We start from the raw sequence: 12693 nt of genomic DNA, 5'->3' as shown, positions 1-12693 counted from the left end.
CATGGCGATCATAACCATGGTTATCTTTACATTAGGCTGACGTTACTTAAAGCAACAGCAACAGTATTTTCTTTTCTATACTTTTAGTAGTATATATATATGATTACAGCAAAATAAGCTCTTGTTTCTCTTTCTCCCTGCAGCCACAATGACTTAACGTTAGACTAACTTTAAACCGGTAAAGCAAGTTTGACTAGCTGACACACCTAGCAAAGCCTAACCCGAGAACACATACGTTAATTTATGACATATCAAGGTAGAGTTCAGCAAGAGTTAAACACGGGAAATTAGGAAAAAATCATCCTCATGAATCATTTGGTCACCAATTACTTTTTAAAAAGACTTTAACAGGTGTTTAATATATCTTATTAACTCAAATTAAAGCAAATTTCATACAAAAATGATGATATCGTCGCCTTTAACAAATTCAGACCGCGTAATCCGTACAGCATCTCACTTATTTCTGATTGAAAGCGTTTATGCAAATATTTGATCAAACAACTGAGTTTACCTGCTGCTGTCCTGCTTGCTGTTTCTCCATCACTGAGTCCCGTCGAAGTGAATGAGAGAAACTTTTCCCTCAGGAATATATGCCCACAACTCACAGTGCCCTATGTGTACACACACACACACTTACACACGCGCGCGCGCACACACACACAAGAACGTATGTAGCCAGACTGCATTTGCATATATTTGCATATGCAATCAGACTTCAGGACGAAACATCCGGGAAATATTTCATGTCACAAAAAATAAAATAAAACTGTATTAAAGTCAGATCATCCTAGGAGGATTTTATTAAGAAATAAGCTATAAATACAATCATGTATTTACAATCAATCATGATCTCCTAAAGAAAACACTAACAAACAATTCTGAAATTAACCCACAGGTTAAACCATCTAATACTGAAAATTAAAAATATCTAACAATCGCTGATTTTCAAGACATATTTGGAAATGAAAAACAAACCGGTTTGGAAAACAGCTGAAAATTTAAATAAATAATAGTAAAAAAAAAAACTTCACACAGCAATATAAAAAAACAACAATAATTATGTTGAAGATGCGTGCAGTATTCAATTATTTACCAGAAAATAAAGTCAGAACATACAATGATTATTAACGGTCCGGGCAATTGTACCAGAAAAATGTTAAAAATACACAAATAAAGTAATTTAATGACAAAATAAAAAAATATTAACGCTTGTCTAGTTTTGATGTCTCATTAAATTGAAAAACACGAATAAATAAAATTATAGTGTTTCTTTCAAGACTTTAGTTTTCATATAACACAGATGGAATTTTTATAACACAAACAAATTTAGTAACACAGCAGGTGAGCGGTAAGACCAGTTATACTGGTTATTCCCGAGAGATTAAACCTTTTCTCGCCTCTAAACGTGACGTCACAAAGCGAAATGTAGCTCCAATGTAGGAAACCAATACAGAAATAACTGAAACTGCAGTTCATCGACTGACCGCTAGGGGGCTGGATCCAGACTCTAACAAATCCTCATAGACTGCCATGTTAAAATGCCAAACTTTACAGCAGAAATAAAGGTGTTTACAGCCTGGTACAACAATGGTTTTGGTGTATATAGCTAATATTAACTTTCATGACAACTGTGAGGGGGTGAATATTTAATAACTCATTAGTTTAATTTGTAAAAACCTTTAATATAATGCATAATTAAGGCCGTGGCTGCTTGATTGACAGGTATCTGCTACTCGCATTGAATTCAACTGAGCTGATACCAGCCGCTGAACTAAGTAATAAATAATTAAAAACCTTCACACAGCAAAATAATAATATTGAAGATGAGTGTATTAATCAATTATTTAGCAGAAAATAAAGTCAGAACATATAATGATTATCAACAGAGCAGGCAAATGTACCGGAAAAATGTAAAAAATAGACAAATAAAATGTAATAATCCCCCCCCCAAAAAACAAAAAAACAAAAAAAAACAAACATATGAACCCCTGTATTTTTTGATGCCTCATTAAACAGAAAAAAACGCTAATAAATACAATTATAGTGTTTCTTTCATGACATTAATTTTCATACATAAACATAACATAAAAAATTGAGTAGCAAAGGTCAGACTGGTTATTAAATAGGCGTTTAACATTTTCCCGCCTCTAAACGTGACGTAACATGGGAATGTAGCTTTTAAGGCAACCTCCTAGGAATTGAAACTGCAGTTCATCGACTGGCCCCTAGGGGCTGGCGCCAGAAACTAACAAATCCTCATAGTCTGCCATGTTAAAATGGCCAAATTTACAGCAGACAAAAAGGTGCTTACAGTTTGGTACAACAAATGGTTTTGCTGTATACAGCTAATATTACACTTCATGACAACTGTGAACGGGTTAATGTTTTAATAATTCATCTTTTAAATTTATATTAAGCTTTAATATTCTGCATAATTAAGAGCGTGTCTACTTGCTTGACAGGGCACCATGAAGTCAACTGAGCTGATTCTAGCCGCTGAACTAAGTAATAAATAATAAAAAACCTTCACACAGCAAAATAATAATGTTGAAGATGAGTGTATTGTTCAATTATTTAGCACAAAATAAAGTCAGAACATACAATGATTATCAACAGAGCAGGCAAATGTACCGGCAAAATGTTAAAAATACACAAATAAAATATAATAATCTAACAACAACAAAATAAAAACATGAACCTACTTTTTGGTGTCTTCTTGTGAATGTAAAAAAAACACTAATGAATAAAATTATAGCGTCTTTTTGCATCATATTCATTTTCATATAAAACAGATGGAATTTTTAAAAGAGAAAAAAAAATAGTAACACAGCACACGAGCGGCAAGACCGGTCAGACTGGTTATTCCCGAGGCATTTAACATTTTCGCACCCCTAAACGTGATGTCACAAAGTGAAATGTAGCTTTAAAGGCAACCTCCCAGGAAACCGATACAGAAGTAACTGAAACTGCAGTTCATCGACTGGCCGCTAGGGGGCTGGATCCAGAAACTAATAAATCCCCATAGACTACCATGTTAAAATGGCCAACTTTACAGCAGAAATAAAGGTGTTTACAGCCTGGTACAACAATGGTTTTGGTGTACAGTATATAGCTAATGTAAACTTTCATGCCAACTGTGAGGGGTGAATTTTTTAATAACTTAGTTTATTTTTTATAAGAACTCTTAATATTACGCATAATTAAGGGCATGGGCACTTTATTCACGGTATCTGCTACTCGCATTGAATTCACCCCAGTTGATTCCAGACGTTGAACTCTGCATATATCATATTCATGCTTGAGTTTTATGTGGCTTTACCCAGCATGTTGCTTTTTTGGGATTATTTCATACAGTTATCAAATAATATGGCATGCTGTTGACTTAATTGTGCTCACAGACCATTCAAATTCAACTCCATTTCCCATATTCATATATAATTTCATTTAGAAACGTATTTATTTTAGTTGAAATAGTCTATTTACTATTTATCATTATATTTATAAATTGAAAGCACCCCAAAATATGATCGTTTAGCTGTAGGCCAGGGGTGTCAAACTCAATTCCTGGAGGGCCGAAGCCCTGCACAGTTTAGTTCTAACCCTGCTCCAACACACTTACCTGTAGGTTTCAAACAAGCCTGAAGGACTCAATTAGTTTGATCAGGTGTGTTTAATTAGGGTTGGAACTAAACTGTGCAGAGCTGCGGCCCTTTAGGAACTGAGTTTGACACCTGTGCTGTAGGCTATATAACAGTCATCTGAAACATTGTCTGGATTTCATCAATAGCCTTCCATTTACTAACACAGTATATATTTGCATAGTATTTGCAAATAATAGCATGTTTAACAGTCTATAGTGGCTTTCAAAACCAAAACCCACACAGACTGGCGACATCTGCTGTCAAAACCGTGTAAATGCAACTAAAGACGCTCTAAAAAAGAAAGTAGAAAGGAGAGACATTCCCCAGTTGCAAATGTTTTCACTATATACACTCGACTATGGTGGTAATTACAAAGGTGCTTTATTAATTAGTTCTAGTTTTGGGCGTTAGAATATAATCAAGCATTTTGTTACACAAACAAAAGTCTTAAATTAAATTAAAATCAACCAAAGGGTGAATCCAGGTAAATTAGGAAACACTTCCTTGGTCATCTCAATGGAAAAAAGTGACCTGAATTCACCCTAAAAATCCTTCATTAAAAAAAAAAAAAGTAATATCCTTCATAGCATGTTCTCCCCGTGTTGGCGTGGGTTTCCTCTGGGTGCTCCAGTTTCCCCCACAAGTCCAAACACATGCGCTATAGGGGAATTGGGTAAGCTAAATTATGTGTGTGAATGAGTGTGTATGGATGTTTCCCAGTGATGGGTTGCGACTGGAAGGGCAGCCGCTGTGTTAAACAAATGCTGGATAAGTTGGTGGTTCATTTCCCAGATTAATAAAGGGACTAAGCTGAAAAGAAAATGAATGAGTGTTGTGACATTTCTATATTTGCTGTGGTAATACAACAACTATAGAAATGTAAACAATTTAGCCAAAACCAGAAGTCACATCTATATAGTTTACTCTAGTAAAAACCAAACTATACAACAGTACTTAGTACAGTTTTTATAGTACATTTAGTAGAGTTTATCACTAGGTAATACTACAGTATTCTGTAGCATTCGTGACAAAAAGTTGTAAATACTTTAATATTTACCCTATAACAGACTACTATAGCTATGGTCCAAAAACAGTATTTACTATAAATCACTATAGTATTTCTTCATGTTTTAAAATGCACCAATCGCTGATGATGTCCACTAGATGGCGCAGTCAGATCAGGCAATGTGCAATAGAGCATGTTGTAGTTTTTGCAAATGGAAACGCTTGTGTGAAAAACGTTAAATAAACACAGTGCTAAATGATTCTGTTAAAAAAATAATAATAATAAAATAGATGTTAAAAGTGTCTGTCCTGTTTGGTTTCCAGCATTAAACAGTGTTCAAACTCTCCAATGAGAAGTGAGGATCTTCATTTACGGGCGGTGTCATAATTGGCCACAAACCAATCGCACGTCTCCTTGATGGCTGGAAAGAAGAAAAACTTTACTGTAAACATTGGAAATCGTGATCAGTTTAGATTAATTCATAGAGTTTATCCTACAGTAATATTTCAACTATTTAAAATTTATAAAATGCTGAATGCTTCAAAGAAACAATTTGACATTTATTGCAGTCTTTCCAATATACTCAACATTTCTGGATTAATGTGGAAGCTTTAGTTACTCATAATATTTTCCTTATCTTATAAACATGTGATTTTGGGATATTATGTTAAGGATCTCTCTTTCAAAGATGCTGGTTTTAATATAAACATTTTTCTTTTATTATGTAAATTACATATATATGTATAGAATTCTGATTTGATAACTCGCAATTCTGACTTCACTCGGAATTGCGACTTTACAACTTGCGACTTTATAACTCGGAATTGCGACTTTATAACTCGGAATTGCTACTTTATAACTCCGAATTGCGACTTAACTCAGACTTGCGACTTAACAACTCGGAATTGCAACTTTATAACTCGGAATTGCGACTTTATAACTCGGAATTGCGACTTTATAACTCCGAATTGCGACTTAACTCAGAATTGCGACTTTATAACTCGGAATTGCGACTTAACTCGGAATTGCGACTTAACAACTCGGAATTGCGACTTTATAACTCGGAATTGCGACTTTATAACTCAGATTTGCGACTTTACAACTCGCGACTTAATAACTCGGAATTGCGACTTTAAAACTCTGAACTGCGACTTAATAACTCGGAATTGCGAATTTATAACTCAGAATTGCGACTTTATAACTCGGAATTGCGACTTAACTCGGAATTGCGACTTAACTCGGAATTGCGACTTAACAACTCGGAATTGCGACTTAACAACTCGGAATTGCGACTTTATAACTCGGAATTGCGACTTTATAACTCAGATTTGCGACTTTACAACTCGCGACTTAATAACTCGGAATTGCGACTTTAAAACTCTGAACTGCGACTTAATAACTCGGAATTGCGAATTTATAACTCAGAATTGCGACTTTATAACTCCGATTTGCGACTTTATAAAAGTCAGTGGCAATCAGTGGCAAGAACGGGCTTCCATACATCATGATGCAAGAAAAAGATATGTAAATTAATATAAAATCTTTATAAAAGTGAATTTAAAATAGTGTAAAAATAGAAAAAGCAATTAAAACGGTTAATACGTGCTCCTCTTTTAACATTTTTGCATTAAACATTTGGATTTTCTGTAGTGAAAGTGCATTGAATAACTTTTGTTAACCAAATTTGAAAAAATATATGTACATTTGTGTGTAATGTGATAATTGTTTACCCTTTCCTCTTTTTTATTATTATTTTCTTTTATTTAATTGTTTGTTTTTCTCATTTAATCCATCTTTTTAAGTAATGTGAAGTGATTTTGTTGTACAATGAAATGGTACATACTGGTTCTTGTTAATCATGAAAAAAAAAATCATGAGTGCGTGTGAGTGATCACCTTCTCTGAATGGAGTAAACTTGAAGTCTGGCAGGTATTTGCGCAGTTTGGCGTTACTGGCGGTTTTCTTGAACTGTCCGTCTGCTTTACTGGTGTCATACTGAGAGAAGTAAAAGTTAAGGTCTGTGTTTTGAGGGTTAGTTTACACTAAAACTACATACATGATTCCATCCATCCATCCATCCATCCATCCATCCATCCATCCATCCATCCATCCATCCATCCATCCATCCATCCGTAAGTCTGTCTGTCTGTCTGTCTGTCTATCTATCTATCTATCTATCTATCCATCCATGTATCCATCCATCCATTTATTCATCCATCTGTTTGTATTTGAAGCTCAGCATCTTGAAAAAAATCTGAAAAATCCAACCATCCATATAACTATATTTCTGTGAAATTATATCTGTAAAATTAGTACCCCTCCATACACCCTCACATTCACACACTCATACATTACAGTCAATTTAGTTCATCAATTCCCCCATAGCGCATGTGTTTGGACTGTTGGGGAAACCGGAGCACCCGGAGGAAACCCACGCCAACACAAGGAGAACATGCAAACTCCACACAGAAATGCCAACTGACCCAGCCGGGACTCGAACCAGCGACCTTCTTGCTGTGAGGCCACAGTGCTAACCACTGAGCAACCGTGCCGCAAGAAAGTTTTTTTATTATAATAAATAACAAAACCTCCTAGATTCAAGAAGTGGATTGTTTGTTTGTGTAATAAAGGATACGATCACGTCACCTGTAAACTCCAGTGCTTCAACCACAGCGTCCGCAGCATCCTTTATGGACAACTCATCCTCCTCACCAACTACATAGAAACATGAGGAGGTCAAAACTAACAAATGAATACAGCATCTCAAATTCTGTTTCTTAACTATGGCTGACCCACACATTCACATTCATGCAAAGCAAGATAAATGCAAATAAATTGAAATTTACTGAATGAATACGACTGCTTTGCACTCAGGTCTGTTTATGCTAATGAGGGAGAGTTGATCACTGTGGGGCTTGCCTCCTCTGATGACAGTACAAAGGGAGAATGTCAAAGTGTTTCTGCAGAATGTTTTTTTTTATTATTATTTACATACTCCAGTCCACTAGGGGGCAGAAAATACACCATTTCAGAGTCTTTATTACCATAAATTTGATCAATATTAATAATACAATGAAAAGAAAAATTTCGAATTGGACAGAAATGTGTCTTTGACCCAAATCCCAGCAGTGAAACTTGTAATTCTAAAGTCGTAGTTTTATCTTATTTATGTTGATGTCTTTATCTATGTATAAAACAAACAATAAAAGATCTGGGTGTCATTAGACAGCAATTTAACTTTTGAAAATCATATATCCCATGTCACAAAAACTGCCTTCTTTCATCTGAGAAATATTGCTAAGTTATGAAGTATGCTATCCATCTCTGATGCAGAAAAGCTAGTCCATGCTTTTATGACTTCGAGACTGGATTACTGTAATGCTCTGTTTGCTGGCTGCCCAGCATCCTCTATTAACAAACTTCAATTAGTACAAAATGCAGCAGCCAGAGTTCTGACCAGGTCTAGAAAATATGATCATATCACCCCAATGTTATCCTCCTTACACTGGCTGCCTGTTAAGTTTCATATTGAATTTAAATATTGCTTCTTACATATAAAGCTCTAAATAATCTAGCTCTTGTTTATCTAACCAACCTTCTGTCTCACTACAATCCAACTCGCTCTTTAAGATCTCAAAACTCAGGGCTTCTGGTAGTACCTACAATAGCAAAGTCTACTAAAGAAGGTCTAGCCTTCTCGTTTATGGCTCCCAAACTCTGGAATAGCCTACCTGATAATGTCCGAGGCTCAGACACACTCTCGCAGTTCAACACTAGATTAAAGACCTATTTGTTTAGTAAAGCATACACTCAGTGCATCACTTAGCAGTATGATGCATGAATGTGCTCCATGCAGGTTTCTGCATCTCGTTTATATACACTATGAACAGCAGCTACGCTAATTATTCTCTTTATTCTCTATTTTCAGCTGGGGATACTCATCCCGAGACCCTCAGACTATGCAGCGCCACTTTTCCGATACAAGACCACTGATGAGATGATCCCAAGGTTTCCATAATCCTGGACCAGGCCGTATCCTGAGCAGCTGAAAACTGAACTACACTGATTCAATTTACTATAAACTTCTATGTGAAGCTGCTTTGACACAATCTACATTGTAAAAGTGCTATACAAATAAAGGTGAATTGAATTACATTTTTAGACTCTTTATCACCATAAATCTGAACAAATTAATTACAAAATGACAAGAAACACGCAGTACTGGACAGAAATGTGTCTTAGTCTCTGATCACAGCAGGGTTGTCTAATTTGTCTTTATTTATGTATTCATTTCACTGCATATGACACTGTCGATGACTCTGTATGAGAAAAATACATTCGAAAATTTTTATTTGAATGTAAACAAAACTAACTTATTTAGCTCTTTCTATACTCCAGGATAGGGTTGCAGCGACTGTTCGTAAGTCCTTTCTTAAACTGGAAGGTGAAGTCCACACTAGGGGCTTAGTAACTACTAGCTAGTTTATAACTTTGACTCTTCTAAAGCACAAAAACACCATCATATGTTTGCAGATATTTCAGAAACATCCTAAGTGAACGTTCTTGTTTATCTGAAAAACAATGCTGACGTCAGATATTCTGCTTTGAGGATGTGCGTTACATGCCGGAATGGCTGTCTTTGTTTTGGTCATTTAACCCACCCACTTCCAGTGTAGCCAATTATATTTCAGCATCCGGGTTGCCTTGGTGGAAAACAGCGTATTTCATTCAGTCAGTCAGGAAGATTCTCAGAGCATGCATCTGTGACTGAAATGCGACCTCTGGTGGACAGTTGCAGACTCCGAAATGAGACGCAGATTCAGAGTTCCCCATGAGGTTATTAATTAGCAAATAATATAAATATTAGGAGCGTAAACATTAGGTGAGCAGGTGACATTGTAACCCCATGTCCTAACAACACATGATGAGATTTGCAGTGATGAGTAATCAGGCTGTTTGCACCAGACGAAACAGGACAGAAATGTAAATACAGCCAATCAGAAGCACAGAATAGTGCACTCACTGCACTCCAGCCAAATGCTAATGTTTATAATCTAATGAATACATATTAAAGCTCTTTAACATGATTAAATATAGATGCTGGATCACTGATACTGTATGTGTTGGTTTGCACTGAGTCTCAGTTCTGGAGTTCAGTTTCAGACGGTTTATTTTATTGTCCAGATCTGAGCTGAACTATCTGCTGCTGCTTTCAGTAGTATGGCAATAAATGGTACTTTTTGGTATTTTTTTAGTACATTACATTAGTCAGTCAATTTTAATATTACAATTTTTCTCAGGTTCATTTGTCTTGGTTCTGTAATTTTTCTTTTATGGCAAAAAGTAGAATATTTTCATTGCTTTTACCATAAAATAACTGAACATAAAAGGCAAAAATGCTCATTGTAGAAGAAAAATCCAGTTTTTTTGCATCTGAGCTCTTCACATGGGGGGATGCTGCTGTAAATATTTAGTTAGAGCGTAGCATTATGTTTAAACTAACTTTAGTGGTGTAAAATATTTACTAGTGTGTAAATTGTGACTCCTTTCAAGTCATGCTGATGGTGCAGCCGGTTCCTGTCCACTAGAGGGTGTAATTTACATCATTTCAGACTCTATATCACCATAAATCAGATCAAAATTGATTAAAAAAAAATGTAAAGAAGAACTGGTTACCGGATAGGATGATGGGCTCCACCTCATCATACTCTCGCAGAACCCACACAAACAGACGAGCCAGATCCAGAGAATAGATGAACTGCCGCAGGGGGCGACCTGAACCCCAGACCACCAGAGGTTTACCTTCCTCTACACACACACACACAAACACACACACACACACACACACACACAAATAAATAAAATATTTCATGTGTACTCTAACTCTACTTTACCCTTCAGAAAGTGTGTGTGCTTTAAATGAGTCTCACTTTTTGCGATGTACGTCTTGTGGATCAGGCCCGGCAGCACGTGACCGTCCTCAATGTTGAAGTTATCATGGCATCCAAACACGTTGGTGGGGATGACGGCCGTGTATCGCCGATTAAACTGCTGAAAAAACGCCCTGATGGTGGACAAACCCAAATGCCGAGTCAATTATTACATTTAAAACATTATACATTTAACCTACAATTAAATATTATCTGATGAATATCTTTCTCACTCTCAAATTCACTAGTATATTTTCCCCAATGTCTGTTTAACAGAGAGCAGATTTCTCAACACATTTCTAAACATAATAGTTTTAATAACTCATCTCTAATAACTGATTTATTTTATCTTTGCCATGATGACAGTGAATAATATTAGATGAGAAGACACTAGTATTCAGCTCAAAGTGACATTTAAAGGCTTAACTAGGGTAATTAGGGTAAAGTTAGGGTAATTAGGCAAGTCATTGTATAACAGTGGTTTGTTCCGGAGACAATCCAAAACTAATATTGCTAAAGGGGGCTAATAATATTGACCTTAAAATGTGTTTGAAACTATTAAAAACTGCTTTTATTTTAGGCAAAATAAAACAAATAAGACTTTCTCCAGAAGAAAAAAAATATTAAAGGAAATACTGTGAAAAATTCCTGAATCTGTTCAACATCATCAGAAAAAAAAAAAATAAAATGCAAAGGAGGGTGAATAATTCTGACTTCAACTGTACACAAGAAAGGCCAGACAGACCACTATGGTAATTCTAGTAGTAACTAAATTAAAGTAGTTCAAGTGTTAAAAGAACCGTTCACACAAAAATATAAATGCTGCCATCATTTCCTCGTCTTTTATGTAAGAATCAGCTCTTTGGTTTAAATCATGTTTAAACTTTGGGGATTCGAATCAAAGATTCGAACATGATTCACATAGAATTATTTAAAGCTTACACTTAACTTAAGTATTTGACCAGCAAATAGAACGTTTAGTGTAAAGCAATTCTGTATTATATTATTACGTGGCCAACAATAACAATATAAAAACAGTATCTAATTATTTATTAAGCAAGGTAGCAGTATCTGAAGCTGAGGCATTAACTTATAAAGCACACAACACACCAACACGGATCTTAAAACGAAACAAAAGTTTATTGCTACTCTATAACACAAAGTACTAATCTACGTAAAACAAACAAATGCACATACATACACACACGCACAAGCAGTTTGAGGAGAGTTTTGACTGAGTGGATTCAACTTCTAGCCTTTGCTAAGTTCTTAGCATTGCAACCTGAGAGAAACCATAAAAGCAGAGAAATTTGCTATTCTTTACTACTTAAACATAATTCACACCAGATTCAGTAATGGGTAGAAACCTTGTTTGTGCTACTTGCGTTCTGATGTAATTTTTGGTTTCCTCGACTGGTCCAAAGGGAAATCCCGGCGAAGCTGATTGGTCAGCGTAGCAACTTCAGTGACGTGATGGAATTCCCTTGTCGGTGAAGAGGGGTTTCCTTAGTCGGTTGCTAGGGATACGGATGTTGGACAAAGCGGCGTTCGAAGTCCTTCCTGGGTTCCTGTAGTTATGATGAGTTTCAGAATTTGGATGTGTTGACCCGATGGCTTGTTGTTGAAGCGGTTGCACAAGCAGATCGGGGGTCGAGCCGGCAGCAAGTGAAGGTCGCGGTCTGCTCCGTGATGTAACGAGGCTTCCGGCGAGGCGATGTAACGGCCACAGCACGAGAAGAGCGACGTCCGGGCAGCAACGGCGGTGACGACTGGCAAAGATGACCGGCAAAAGACGACGATGAAATTCCTTTGTTCAAAGTTTTATAGGCTTTGGTAGAGGCTGGGTCTACACAATGCTTGTCCAATCAGATAAGGTGTGGGGTGGAGTCACACCCCAATTCTGCCCTCTAGGAGGCCGGGTTGACACCTGGTGTGGGTGCTGCTTTGATAGCATAGTGGTTAAAATAAAGTCTTATAACATCGACACTTTTCATAGTATGGTTTCTTCATATAAACCAATGCATTTGAAATGTTCCTAGCTTTCAATCGATACCAAACATGAAGTATTTCACAAACATTCTGTAGATTTCATTTGTCACTGAGGGCTATTACTCAA

At 36.3% G+C, this 12693-nt stretch overlaps 3 protein-coding genes across 9 annotated transcripts in view; all 3 read right to left on the bottom strand.

Annotated features, from left to right (window-relative positions):
• The window catches only part of gfus.2 (GDP-L-fucose synthase, tandem duplicate 2), a 33489-nt gene extending 32848 nt beyond the window's left edge, over positions 1-641 (bottom strand). For 3 of the 4 annotated variants that reach the window (XR_012395467.1, XR_012395466.1, XR_012395468.1), the window contains exon 1: positions 512-631. Coding sequence is in view for 1 of the 4 variants with exons in the window: in NM_001003528.1 (NP_001003528.1) it covers positions 512-541 (30 nt within the window). In the remaining 3 variants the exon portion in view is untranslated. 4 annotated transcript variants of the gene reach the window in all.
• arhgap39 (Rho GTPase activating protein 39) overlaps positions 1-12693 on the bottom strand; it is a 297088-nt gene that overhangs the window by 143097 nt on the left and 141298 nt on the right. The window lies entirely within an intron of this gene.
• gfus.1 (GDP-L-fucose synthase, tandem duplicate 1) overlaps positions 2543-12693 on the bottom strand; it is a 31539-nt gene continuing 21388 nt past the window's right edge. The window contains exons 6-11 of one of the 3 annotated variants that reach the window (XR_012395476.1): positions 10578-10711; positions 10324-10455; positions 7283-7362; positions 6543-6642; positions 3709-5068; positions 2543-3580 (exon numbers count right to left, since the gene is read on the bottom strand). Coding sequence is in view for 1 of the 3 variants with exons in the window: in NM_001008620.1 (NP_001008620.1) it covers positions 5013-5068; positions 6543-6642; positions 7283-7362; positions 10324-10455; positions 10578-10711 (502 nt within the window). In the remaining 2 variants the exon portion in view is untranslated. 3 annotated transcript variants of the gene reach the window in all.

Source organism: Danio rerio, chromosome 20, assembly GCF_049306965.1.
Source record: "Danio rerio strain Tuebingen ecotype United States chromosome 20, GRCz12tu, whole genome shotgun sequence".
Lineage (NCBI taxonomy): Eukaryota > Metazoa > Chordata > Actinopteri > Cypriniformes > Danionidae > Danio > Danio rerio.
This window is presented reverse-complemented; position numbering and strand designations above follow the sequence as displayed.